Source organism: Haemorhous mexicanus, chromosome 26 (genome assembly GCF_027477595.1).
Source record: "Haemorhous mexicanus isolate bHaeMex1 chromosome 26, bHaeMex1.pri, whole genome shotgun sequence".
In the NCBI taxonomy this organism is placed as follows: Eukaryota; Metazoa; Chordata; class Aves; order Passeriformes; family Fringillidae; genus Haemorhous; species Haemorhous mexicanus.
The window spans coordinates 3272626-3285632 of NC_082366.1; the positions used below are offsets into that span (position 1 = coordinate 3272626).

The 13007-nt window shown below is 48.2% G+C and overlaps 1 protein-coding gene across 11 annotated transcripts in view; it reads right to left on the reverse strand.

Annotated features, from left to right (window-relative positions):
- Positions 1 to 664: 664 nt before the first annotated feature.
- The window catches only part of COL6A3 (collagen type VI alpha 3 chain), a 59041-nt gene continuing 46698 nt past the window's right edge, over positions 665 to 13007 (reverse strand). For 6 of the 11 annotated variants that reach the window (XM_059868130.1, XM_059868135.1, XM_059868134.1 and 3 more), the window contains 9 exons: positions 12051 to 12749; positions 10827 to 10935; positions 9799 to 10079; positions 8203 to 8457; positions 6574 to 6648; positions 4827 to 5006; positions 4658 to 4711; positions 1659 to 1829; positions 665 to 1539 (listed from right to left, as the gene is read on the reverse strand). In XM_059868130.1, the coding sequence (XP_059724113.1) occupies positions 1499 to 1539; positions 1659 to 1829; positions 4658 to 4711; positions 4827 to 5006; positions 6574 to 6648; positions 8203 to 8457; positions 9799 to 10079; positions 10827 to 10935; positions 12051 to 12749 (1865 nt within the window). In that variant the 3' untranslated portion in view covers positions 665 to 1498. The remainder of the gene's footprint in view (positions 1540 to 1658; positions 1830 to 4657; positions 4712 to 4826; positions 5007 to 6573; positions 6649 to 8202; positions 8458 to 9798; positions 10080 to 10826; positions 10936 to 12050; positions 12750 to 13007) is intronic. The other 5 variants (XM_059868133.1, XM_059868139.1, XM_059868140.1 and 2 more) reach the window with 3 other exon arrangements.

A 13007-nucleotide genomic window follows, 5' to 3' on the forward strand; every position in this document is an offset into this window, starting at 1 on the left:
CCCTCACCAATGCCCTGGTTTTGATGTTCCAGCTGCCCTCTCCATGGCATGTGCCTGCAAGGCTCCATTTGTCCTTCCAGAGGTCATGGGAAGTGTTATCAAGCCCTGGCTGGGGACAGCAATGGAGGCTCAGGGAAACTGAGGACATCAGCCCCACAGCCCAGAGCTGCCCTGTGCCCTGGGGTGACCACTTTCATCTGCTTTGTGCTTTCAGGGGGGATTTTTGAAGGGGCAGGGAAATGTGCATTGTTTCTGGAAATTTTATCCTCCTTGGGTGAGCTCAGAGAAAGAGAGCAAGGGTAAAAATCATGGCTGTGGAAAGTGAAGGAGACAGATGAAAATACTTATGGGGTCATTGAGTCACACAGGGACACCCAGGACTGGCTGAGGCCAAGTTGCTAATTGCCATGTCCAGCTCAGTTTAAATTCCTTCAGGATGGAGATTTCACAACCAAGACATCTCTGTTTCCACCTTTTTTCCAAGCTGGAAATCTCCAGGTTGCCAGCAGCCTCCCAGTGCTGTCCCCCTGAATACCCTTACTACATCTATCCTCCCTTTGAGGAACAGTGGGATTTTCCCCCCACCCCAGATAATTGCTTTCCAGACCCTGGAAAATGATTCCATTCATACCCACACTGGCTTTAACAAAGACAAACCCACAAGTTTCTCAAAACCTCCATTAGACTTTATTTAAAAGTTCTTTGTATAGACTTCCTGACACAGAATCCACAATAAAAATAAAACCCCCCTCCCTCCCACTGCTCCCCCTCCCCAGACTGCTTTGCTTTGTATTTTATAAAACATACAACATCAGAAGAATGCCAGAGGCATCCTACACCACAATTTAAAGATTTGTTAACTGAGGCCTTGGTCCCAGCAGTGCATTTGCATTTGGAAACTTTGCTTCCTTTTCCTTGCTAGTTCGGTTGGCCATATGTGGTACAAATGCATACAAGGGATCTAGTCTGAGACTGAATCCAGCAAAAGGAGGGAAAAAAAAAAAGAAAAAAAAAGAGGAAGAGTAGAAATGGAACCAATTTTTTATCAGAATCAGCCACTCTCTTACACAAAGGCTTCCCCTGTAAAGTTACACTCAGTTATGAGAAGGATAAAAGCAAGCAGGTAACAAGTTGCAGTGAAATTATTATGATTTTTTTTACTCATTTTTGTGATGCCTTATATAGGCAGAGAGCCAGAATTGGGGGGAAAAAAGGCTAATTTAGAGACACGTTGAGAGACAACAACAATCTGCACTTGGGTAAATATTTGGCAATGTTGAAGCTATACAATATAACCCGGGCACGTGTAGCACTCAGTCCACAAACAGTTTAGCACCATATTGATAGGTCATGCAGCAAAACCCTCTCCTCGGGGTTTGCCTGGGAGTTAAAAGCATGAAATATTACAGTGCAAGGTTGTCTATACCCTTAGCTTCTATAGGGGCAAGGTGGCAAAGGTGATGCTGTCTCAGAGGTAAGTGTTGGCCAGCCCCTGGCTCTATGTCCCCATCGCCGTCACCGCGCCGGGGTTGATGGTACCTGGTGGGGAAAGAAGGAATAAATAAGGTTTTGATGCAGGATTTTGAGGGAAGATAAACGAGGTAACTGCCAGGAGGAGCAGAGGGGGGGATTTCAGGGATTTGGCTGGTCCCTCTTACCAGGGCTGCAGAGTTTTTCACATTCTTTCTGCGTGTTGAACCTGTTGTCGTTGCCGCCGCAGCCGCCGTACCAGAAGCGGGCGCAGCTCTTGGTCTCGGGGTCGTAGTACCACTTCAGCACAAAGTTCCTGCAGGTGCCCTCGTCCTTCTGCAGCCGGCACACATCCATCACTGTGGAAAAAACCAGGAGCAACAGTGGTCAGTAGCACTCCTGGGTGAAGCACAGCCTTTTCTGTGTGTCTGCAGGGCAGGGCTGGAATGCGGGCTGAGAAAGGGCATCCACAGCTCAGACTCTGCAATCTCCTGATTTGGATGACTAAATCCCATCTCCATCTTTGCAAAGAGAACCTCTTTCCCTGGAGGTTACCAGTTTGTTTGTCTCCTGTGTTGCTGCCATGCATCCAGGAGCGATGAAGGAGGAGTGATGCATGGCAGTGGTTGTCTGCAAATCCCTTGGATCTGTAGGAAAGGAGTTGGCAGGTCTCAGAACTGGGAGAGGACTGGCTGGGCTGCAAGGCAAGAAGTACTGGCACCACTAAAATGACTGACTTCATTTAAATGAGAAATTTTCCATGTGAAAATGCTCCTGGGTCCACCACACTGCATCTTGCATCCCTGGCTGGGTGAGCGGGGGACAAAACAGCAGAGAGCTTGGATTGTGGCTAAATGAAATCACCAAATAATTTTTTAAAAATAAAATTTAAAAAATATCTGATATCATCCACTGATTTGCCATCAGGTCACACACCTCCCTTCACAAAGGAAAGGAGAAGGAACTTGTGCCCCCTCTGCTCAGCACAGCATAAACACCACAGATAAGGGGGAGTCAGAAATCAGTATTGACCTTCCAGTTCAGCTTTGCTTTTGGGCTCCTACAGCCTAAAGCTTCCCCATGCCTTAGGCAGGCTCTTTGCCTTTTTTATATTCAGATTTTCTTTTTCCAAAGCCCATCTCCCTTCTTCCCCACCTTCCAAAACACTGAAATCCAGCAGATGTGAACACAGGAATGACTCTTCCCCAAAGAAGAAGATGCACAGGAATTCCTGCACAGTAATGAAATCCAAACACCAATCAAAACAGAAGGAGTTCTTTTGTGTATATAACCTAATTTTACCCTATTTCTGTCTGAAATTAAACAAAAGCTTACCCAAAGATTTCCAAGAATTGATGGAGAGCAAGAATTAGGGAGTTAAAATGTGTTTTAAGCTGTAGCAGATAAGGAGAGACAGGGTTTTTAGTCATCCCATGAAGAAAATGTGCCTTGGCTCCTCAGTTACACTTAAGAGTTACTTTTGTCATAGTAAAAAGTTAGTAACAATAAAAAAAATAAAACCATTGAACCATTAAGGTTGGAAAAGTCCTCTAAGACCCTTGAGCCCCGCACTGCCAAGCCCACCACTAAACCATGCCTCATGTTCCACATCTACACATGAAAAATGATCTATAAAAAGTCCATAATTAAAGGGGATCACAGCATTTGAAAGGCTTCCAAAGGGAAGTGGGTCTGGTGCAGGTTTTTGCACCCAAAGTGCCTTAAAGTTTGGGAACTCAACTCATTTCTCATTGTTGCACCTGCTGAGAGCTGAACCCAGAGCCTGGGCACCTTAAAAGCTGAGCTGCACTGAACTCCTGTGTCCATTTTCCATGTGGATTCAAGCTCTGGCTTTGCAGAAAATGGAAAGGGAATAAAGTGAGCAGAGCACAGCAGGCAGAGACCTGAACATCCCTCCAGGGCCCCCAGGCTGCTTTTCTTGACTCTGTGCCCAGGGCAGAGCAATGCCAAGTTGATGAAATATCACTTTAGCCTCAGAAACAGTTGCTGGAAACATCATCAAAGCATGTGACAGTGATCAGGAGGGGCTGGCCTGTGGGACAGGGCTAGCAGAAACTCATGCCCTCCAGAGAAAACCTCAAAACCTCATCAGGGAGGCTTCTCTGCCCTCCCAGGGTGGAATCCTGCTCTGGAGTGAAGCTGTGTGCTGCTTCCCCTGGCAGCAAAGTGCTCAGATCACAGCCAGAGGGTCCATGGTGCCCATTTGCTTCCCCAAAGCACCTTGAAACCCCCTTCTGCCACCCCAGACATCTCTGTGGCTGGTGGTGGCCGCCTCCTCCTTGCCTCCACATCTTTGCCAGGGACAAAAATTCCCAAATGCATTTAAGGATCTTAAAATGAACCTAAGAAAGTCAAATGAGGTGGAAGGGTCTGTAATTCACCTTTTCAAACCCTGTCATGCCACTGCAAGGACTAAAGCCCTGCCTTTAGGTACCAGAGCTGTCTTCACTCCTTGGTTTCCCTCCCAGCTCCACAAAGGGCCCTAAAACACCTCTGGGAGGGGGAGGCTGCTCTGATAAGGATTTTCTGGGCTCTGTTCCCATCCCAACCCCTTGCTGAACCAACACAGGGGATTTCAAGCCTCTTCTCCCTTCCCAGGTCTTGAAGGGGTTTGCAAACATAACCCCTTAACCTCAGAAGCTCCTTGAGGAGAGGAGGGCATCACCGTTTTCCTGCAGGCTCCTCCCTCAGGCTTGGCTTTCCTCTTTTGGTGATGAAGGAAAACATCTCCATGCAATGCCCAAGCCCCATGGAGTCACTTTCCATCAGGTGTTTTGGTTACAGGCAGTGAAATGTTGGGAATTCTCTACATTCCAGCAGAAGGGTGGCACTTCTTGGGCACACAGAGATAACACAAACCTGTTTGGGACCGTGCCACGCTCCAGTTCAGCAACCCCAGGTCCCTGATGAAATCCAGTGAGCTTTGCCACTCAGGCTGTGCCAACACAGCACATCCTGGTGGGACAACACACCCACAGCATGCAAAGTGACTGGCTCATGCAAAGCAGATGGAAGGGCATGGTTGTGTGAAGGAGCAAGTGAAAACTAAGTCTGTGCTGCTTTTGGTCTGGGGTTGGACAGGCTTGGATGCATGCTGTGAAATGGTCAAGGTGAAATGGGTTTGCTTTGTTTGTGATGATTCATTTTTTTGGGGGGGATGTGTTACCTGATGAGAATCTTTTCTCAAGGGGTGGCTGCTGCATGGCTTTCTCATCTGCTGCTGGAGGAGGAAAAAGTGCATGGGTTTGGATTTTAAATGGTGTTTTCTCTCTGATCCAAACATCATTTGACAATAGGACAAAATGCAAAAGGGTGAATCCTCATGGGGTACTTACATGGCTTTAAGCATTTGTTATAGCACTCAGCTTCGGTCTCAAATCTATTGGCATTACCTCCACAGCCACCATACCAACCCTGGCTGCAGAACTTGTGTTTGGAGTCAAAGAACCACACAATCTGATAGTCCTTGCACTGCATGCCCATGTCAAAGTCCAGCAAGCAAGGGTCTGGCCAATCTGCATGGCAAAAGGTGCAAAGGTTAAGTGATTCTGAGAGGGTTAAAAGCTGAAAAAGCAAAGAGATTGAAAAGAGGGAAAAAAGGGAAAATAAAGTCTGGTTCAGGACTGGAGGCATTTCCCTCTCGTGTGTTTTGTTTTGCTTTGCTGGATGCAAACCTTCCTCAGCCTCCAGTTTACCTCTTCTTGCTCTTGGTTTTGTCACAGATCCAAACCCCAGAACCTTGGAGCAACGTAGTGGGAGCCCCTTACTCCCCACTTGTGCACTCAGGACTGAGCCCTCACACAAATCCCCCCACCCACTTTTCAAAGCTCTTTCTCTTGGCAGTGACTTCTAGTCCTTAAGTGTGTTTATCTCTAAAAGCAAGTTGCACCTGGTATATGTGAAGGCTCAATGAACACTTAAACATATGTTCCTTTCCTGCCCCAAAATGATAATTTGGGTCCAAATCTCAGAGTTTTTATTAGCTATGCTGGGCCATCCATGCTATTTTACCCATACAAGCAGGGCAGTGTGAGTCCAAAGTCTCCTCCAAAGTCTCTTGGAAGATTCACACATGAGTGTTCTCCCATGAACTAGAGGAGGCTCAGCTAAACCCATCCCCAATTCCCTGCCCTCTTTAGAGTCTTTATCCTGTTGAAAACCTTGGATTGGTATCCTTGGGGAATGCTCCCCCCAGATTTCTGGCTGCCATAAATCCTCAGGCAGAGGCATTTGCTATAAGTGTGTCAGCAAATGGAGCTGAGAAGGAGAGGTCTGTGTGGAAGTGCAGAGCAAAGCACACAGCACATCCCTTTTCCCTGGGGCAGGAGAAGCCCACACACCTGGTTTGCCAAGGGCTGGTGCCAAGGGGTTAAACAAGGGGTTAAACAAAGCCATGGGGTGCTTGTCACCTGGTGGGAACAAGGGGGGATGAGGGGGATGGCAGTGGCAGGGAGAGGGGCCAAATGAGCAGGAGCACACGGGAAGAGAAGGATGATGGGTCATGCAGGAAGGAGAAACGAGTTGGTCCAGCACAAGCCCTTGGCTGCACAAAGCTCCAGTGGTGCCACCAGCCAGGCATGACTGAGATCCATGCTCATCCCACTCAACACCAGCAGCCAGAGCTCAACAGCAGCTCCACAGCTCCTGGCTGAGCACACTGAGCAGCAGCATCTCCCCGTGCTCTCAGACCACTTTGTGAAGAAAATGAGCCCCAGCACAAGCAAAATGTTTGAAGGAAAACACGGGAGTGATGATTCAGGGCTGAGTTTTGGATGGCAGATCCATTGTTGGTGTGGCTGCAGTGGCTGTGCTGCTGGGTGAAGGCTGAGAGCCCTTCCAGGTCCTTGCAGGAGGGGTTGTGACACTGATGGTGTGTGACAGCACCGGTGTGATGAGCTTGATGTCACCCAAAGCCATGAAAAGAGGCAGAGACCCCAAAGGAGGGCTCTGACCCATGCTGCCAAGGGTGTCACCAAGGCCATGCTCAGCTGGCTCTGCAAAGCCAAGGATTTGCAGATCCCTTGGTGTTAGTGGGACTGTGAGAGCCCCCAGCCCAGCAATCCCCCCGTGGCCCACACTCACCACTCTCAGGCCCTTCCAGTGGCTCAGTGTTGAGCATCATGTTGGCCAGGGACACCTGGGACTGCGCCTGGGTCTCTGTGGGGAGAGGCAGAGGGTCACTCAAAGGGGAGGGCAGTAGCAGCAGCACCCTCAGGGCAGTCACAAACAAACCCCCTGGCCCCTGCTCCAGCACAGGGGCCAGGTCTGGATCTGTTTAGCCCAGCACACACACTGGAGAAATGTTTACTGGAGGCATCTGATGGGATGAGCAACGCCCAACTGCCTGGCTGGGATCACCTTCCCTCCCCAGTGGCTCTGCTTGGGCTCATCCTCAGGGGTCACCACAGAGGAGCATCCTCAGGCCCCACAGGACTGCTTTGGATGGCCCCACTCACCCCACAGCACCAACAGGGCAGGGGTTCAGGAGCTGGATGTGGCCTCTCTGGAGCCAGTTTAGCTTTTGTTCTGCCATCTCCAAGGCCAGTTGCAGATGGCAGAACAAAAATGGCATCACCAGGGGAGCCAATCCATGGTGGATCTGTCCCCTCTTGTTCCCTCAAGGGCCCTCTTGGAGCACACTCCTCCCATCAGGCCTCACATCCCTCTATGGTGAGGATTGTCACAGGTGAAAAATATTCCATGGGGGGGTCTGCAGGCCCAGGAAGGGCTGGATTTGCTTTTATTTAGTGTATGGTTTGGGTGTGGGTAAGGGGGACAATCCTACTCAGTGTCCAGGTCACAGCTTGCCACCACTGCCTACTCAGTTTATTCCCACTCAAGGTTTATTCCATGGGAAAAGCAGCTTCCCTGGGCATTGGGAGCTCCAATTCAGCACATGCAAATGTTACTTCTACCCACTGATGTCTTTTCTCAACATTTTTGTGGGCATGTTTATTGCTTGCAAAGGTAAGGGACTGGTCCAAACCCACTGAAGCCAGAGGAAAGGCTCTCCAAGAGCACCGGAATTGTCTTGGAAGTGCCAGAGGAAGCCAGACATGGCAATGGCAGGACCAGCACAAACTTCACACCACCAAGCCAAGTCACCTCTGTGCCAACTGTATTAAAAAAAAATTTGGCTGTGTCTTAGACAGCAACTTTTGACCATGCCAGAGAGTTTGGTGATGGATGTGCACACATGGAGTTTGGATTCCCAAGGGACTAAATCTTCCATTTCATCTCCTCTTTGTGGGTTTTTCTGGGTAGTGTGGGAAGCAGATCAGTAGCTTTGGAAATGGCTATTAGGGAAGCAGTTTTCTTGCTTATTTTGAAATCAGGGTGGACTGAGTTTACCAGTTTGACTCATTATTAATTGCAGTAGTGCAGGCTGGGCCCTCACCAAGACCTTTTGCACCGATGTACAAACCCTCCAGCACGTAACAAACCTACTCTGGGACTGCCTTTAACTATCCCACATTCTGTGCTGATTTAACCCCACTGAAGTTCAACTCCCATTTTTCAAAGAAACACATTTGCAACGTTTCATACCCTGCTGGTGACAGCAGACATGAAATGACACAACTTAGCACAGCCAGGGCTGGGATTTTTGGTACCAGCTGATTCCCGATCTCTTATTTTTTTTTCCCCTCCCACTTTTTGTGCCCACTTAATGAAAAAAAAATCAATGTCCACATGTTTCTGAGAGTCACTTACTTGTGCTGAATGACCCTGTGTAGGTTACTTTGGGCTGGGATTTTTGGGAGCCAGTGATGACAACAACATATTTCTGCCCGCTCCTGAGCCCCCGGATGACGTGCTCGGTGCCGGTCAGGTTTTGCCTCTGCACAAGGGAGTGGTCCTGTGCCAAGGTGACAGTGACATCAAAGGTGCTGTGGGGCTCAGAGCTGGCCCAGCGCAGCCTGGCACTGCTCTCAGTGACGTCTGTGATCTGGATGTCGTGGGTCTTTGCTGCAGGACAGGATCAGAATCAGAATCAGAATCAGAATCAGAAATCAGAAGAGACACCAGGCAGTGAGTGAAGAGGGAAAGATCTCAAGGAAGAAGTGCCTCAGTGCTGCAGATTCTTTTTTCCATGGCAAGTGCAAGCCAGGCTGGCACTTGACTGTCTCAAATGCCCCTGCAGAGGAGGCTTTGTTTCCCATAGCTCAGATGATTCACCAAGTGGTTTATTTATCTTTAGTAATCTGTTGCAATCTAGCAAATCAAAGCCTTTTTTTTTCTTTTTTGTTTTCCCCACAAGATTCTCACAGCTTGAAACTCCCAGCACTTTCCCAACAACTGTAAATGTGTCCAGTCAGATCCTTCCTCCTCTAGGGTGCAATGGATTCACTGAGCTGCTGAAGACCTTCAAGCCAAGCCTGCCTAAGAGTGAACATAAAATCACAGACTGGTTTGGGTTGGAAGGGACCTTCAAGACCATCTCATTCCAACCTCCATGCCATGGGCAGGGACACCTTCCCCTACACCAAGTTGCTCCAAGCCCTGGTCTTGAACATTTCCAGGGATGATAACCTTAACAGGTCAAAGAAGTTGTTATGGAAAGGTTTTCCTGCTCTGGCAGATCACTGGATGAGACCTTTATAAATACTGCTTGAAGCACTGGTGGAGCAAGAAACACCCAGAAAAGTTTATTCCCCTCAAGCTGATAAAAGCATTAGCCTTGCAAAAGCTGATTGCTTTTACTTATTGGGTTTTGTTTATTATTTATGCAGGGACTTGCCACCAGTGACAGGATGAGCTTCCCTGTGCTTGGACACATTCTTTGATCCTTGCTCAGCTAGTGCAGATCTGCCTGTACTCCCTTGCAAAAATACCCCTTTGTATGAACCATGCTCACATGAAAGAGGCTTGGCATTCCCAAACAGGTCTCCACACTGATCCATTGATGAACTAACTATTCCTGTTAGCTGAGAGTTCAAAAAATGCCATTATATGAACCACCATTAATAGCAAAACTTGGCCAAGGGGCAATGCTCCAAGGAAATCATGGAAACAAATGAGCCCCTAGAGTGAGTCACTAGAAAGAGAAGCTCTCTGTAGAGGGATGGATTGTTCCTGCTTGTGTTTTGCCTAGGGCCAGTCTGTCCCCCACCCATTTTGCACAAGATTCTTAACGCAAGTTGGCAATGCCCCAGCACAGACCTCCTGATTTACACCTAAAACCAAAATTTGGCCTCTGGGTGACATTACCCACAGGAAAAATCCTCTCAGGGGGAGAGAACAGCCACAGCCTGCTGTGGTTCAGCCTAGAGGCAGGCCCTGCCCACACAGGGAGAGCTGCCCACGTACCGCTGTGTCTCCTCCTGCCGCCGGCCGCGGTGCCTGTGGCATTGCTGGTGGCAGCTCGGGCGCTGGCTTTGCTGTGGGTGGTGGTGGCACTGGCTGCTCCCTGGGCAGTGGCATTCCCCTGGGCCACAGAGCTGGCTGGGGTGGTCTCGGGGGCTCTGGCCTGGGCTGTGGTGCTGGCAGGAGGGGTTGTGGCGTGGGCACTCTCCGCTGGCTTGATGGTGGCGCTGACCGTGGTGCTGGCAGGGAAGGTGCGGCTGGCGGTCGCGTTGGGAGCCACGAACCTGAGCAGAATTTTGGAAATGGAGGTGAGTTGACCTAGAAACCACTGGAAAGAACCCACCTGAAGTCAAGAGCCTTTGCCAGCCTTAAATTTTCACTCTTCACAGTGAAGAGTGAAAAGTGCTTAGATCTAGGCAGTGAAAAGTGCCCCCAGTGGAAGGAGTCCCTGCCCGTGGGAAGGGGTTGGAAGACGTTCTTTGAGGTTCCTTCCAACCCAAACTCTTCTGTGATTCTCTTATTATCTCTCATCCCCTTGTTCTGATAAGGATGAACTCAGATCTGCAGCATGCCTGACTTCAAAGGTCTTGGCCTTCTAAAGCCAGGACAGCTCTGTGCCACCAGTGAGTCTGGGTGACACAAGCTTTCACTTCTCTTCAGAAAATATTACCATGGGTGCTTTGCTGCATTCTGTGTATCAGATAACCCAGGGCAGCCCAGCCTCTGAAAATAACATTTGGAGTAGAAAGCCCCAAATTCATAGTAATTTCTGGAATTCCTGACCTACAAGATCAAAGTCAGCATATACCTCCTTCATATTTTTATAAATATATAAACATGAAATTTACCCCAAATTTAAAATTATTAATCACCCTTCTCTATAAGATATCTCTGTTGCTCTTTTGACACAGCACTGGGGGAACCAGTAAAATTAATTGAAATATTATTAGAATTACATTAATTAAAAGATAATCCTGATTTTTGAAAGTGAAGTTGCTTTTTTCTTTCCTTTTCCCCAAAGCATTACTCACACTGCTTTCTGCCCAATGAGCACGGGGTGCTGGCCCTGGATTTGCTGACCATTCTGGAGCCACTTACACTGTTTCCTTATCTCTGGAGACAGGTAGAAAGCAAATTCACCTGGAGACAGAGAGAGACATTAAATACTGGAGTTGAGGATAATGGATACCCACCACCAACACATTACATTTATTTCTTCTTAATTAAAAAGAAACAAAAAAAAAAAAAAAGGAAATAAGTTTCCTTTTCTTGCTTGATGTTTGGTTACCGAAAAATCCTGGGCTGGGAGATTTGTTATTGCAGTCTACAGACATGAGGCCCTTCACTACAAGAGGGCTGTTTGCCTGAGTCTGTCACTTATAAACACATTTCTTGTAACAGGGCAATTCCAACCACACAGGTAATCAAGAGTTAGAAATTTCCAGGACTGCTGTAAGCAGTAAATGGAAAAAGCAAACTGACATAACCTAAACATTTATTTCCAGATGTTTGCTTTCTATTCAGAGCAAGACGTTCCTGAATCTGTGGTATATCAGCCCATTAATCTGGTTTTCAGGAATTTTTGCTAAAAACTAGATTTCCTAAAAGACATCTACTTCTTATCCTTGCTGATGGGTGTGTTTAGGATCTGTGGCAGCTGGAGGTCCAGCCTGGGTTCTCTAGCTAAGCAGAGATGTAGATTTTGGGGGCACAGTCAGCACATCCCAAATACAGCAGCTTTATTTATCCCAGTACAAAGGAATAAATAAAAGCTTTATTTATCCCTGAGCAAAGAATCCTGTACATCTGGTCCTTAAATCTGCATATAGCAACTGCAGATCTCAGCCTGAGCCAGCCAAGGGCCTGCTGGACATAATGTTTATGCTGAAATTGCAAAGAAAGATCTGCTGGGTGTTGAAGGAGCTCCAAGGAAGTGCTGCAAAGGGCCTCAGCAGGGCCTATGTGAGAGGCAAGCCAGGTGGGATGAGATCAGAATCCACAGGTGAGCCCATGAAGACCAAGGCAGAGCACACTGAAGTGCAAACTCTTCTTGGTGGATCAACATGGAAGGGGATGGGGAGGTCAAAGTGAACAAAACCCAGACATACTCAGCTAGGTAAAGTATGAGCAGCCCAAATTGCACCAAACAAAAAAAAAAAAAGAGTCTAACTTCAATGGGTCCTGCTGCTCAAAACCTTTCAGAGGCCATGTGTTGCCCCTTCCATGACACTTGGGCTGCAGGACGTTGCACTTACTTCTGATAAAGGATGGCAGCAGTGTCCCAAAACGCAGCAAGGGCTCTTCATGGAGCTCTCCTGGTTTATCAACCAGCTTGAAGAACACGTCGTTGGGCTCGCTGGCAAGGCTGTAAATGTTCTTGGCATTCACCTTCCTGCCGATGCCCAAGACAACAAAGAAGTACCCTTTGCATTTTGCACTGATGACAGCCTTCTGCAGGTGCTCGAGTTCTTTTTTGTTCACTTTTCCAGTCATCATCAGAACGATGACTTTTAGATCCCGAGGGCTGGGTGCACTTTCGAAGACATGAGCGATTGTGTGTTCAATTGCACTTCCCAGAGCCCTCGTGCCATGGAGCTGGGTCATTTGATTGTGGAGGTAATTAATGATCTTCTCTTTGGATGCATAATCAGTGAGTGAGAACTCAGTTTTCACTGGTGGGAAGCTTGAGTTGGTTTCGTGTTCGTAAGGAGCGTGCTGGAGAACGGCCACTCTGGCGTGGTGCTGGGATACTTTTGGCTCTGAGCTGATCTCCAGGTTGGTTACAATGTGGGAAATGTACTTCCTCATCTCGCTGAACTGCAGGGGGGTGGTGGACTCGGAGCTGTCCAGGATGAAGGCTATGTCCGTGTCCACGTCGGTGGGGGCTGCCCTTCTGTCTCGGAAGGCAGGTCTCTGGCCAGTTCCAGCACAGCTGGGATGGGGGTCACACACATCTGGGGAAGAAACACAATGGGTTTCACCTGCAGGACCCAAACACAACCCTCCCTCATCACCGTAAACATCTCTTGTGTCACATGAAATACCATCAAGCCCTGGACATTCAATGGTCCATTGCTTGATACCCAAGTCATTTCATCCCACAACACATTTAGTCATGTGTTCAGTATTTTTTTATGTGCTCCTTTGTCCAAGGGGATCCCTGAAGCACTCTGTCATAAGTGGCAGAAGGCCATCTTTTAGAGCACTTAGCT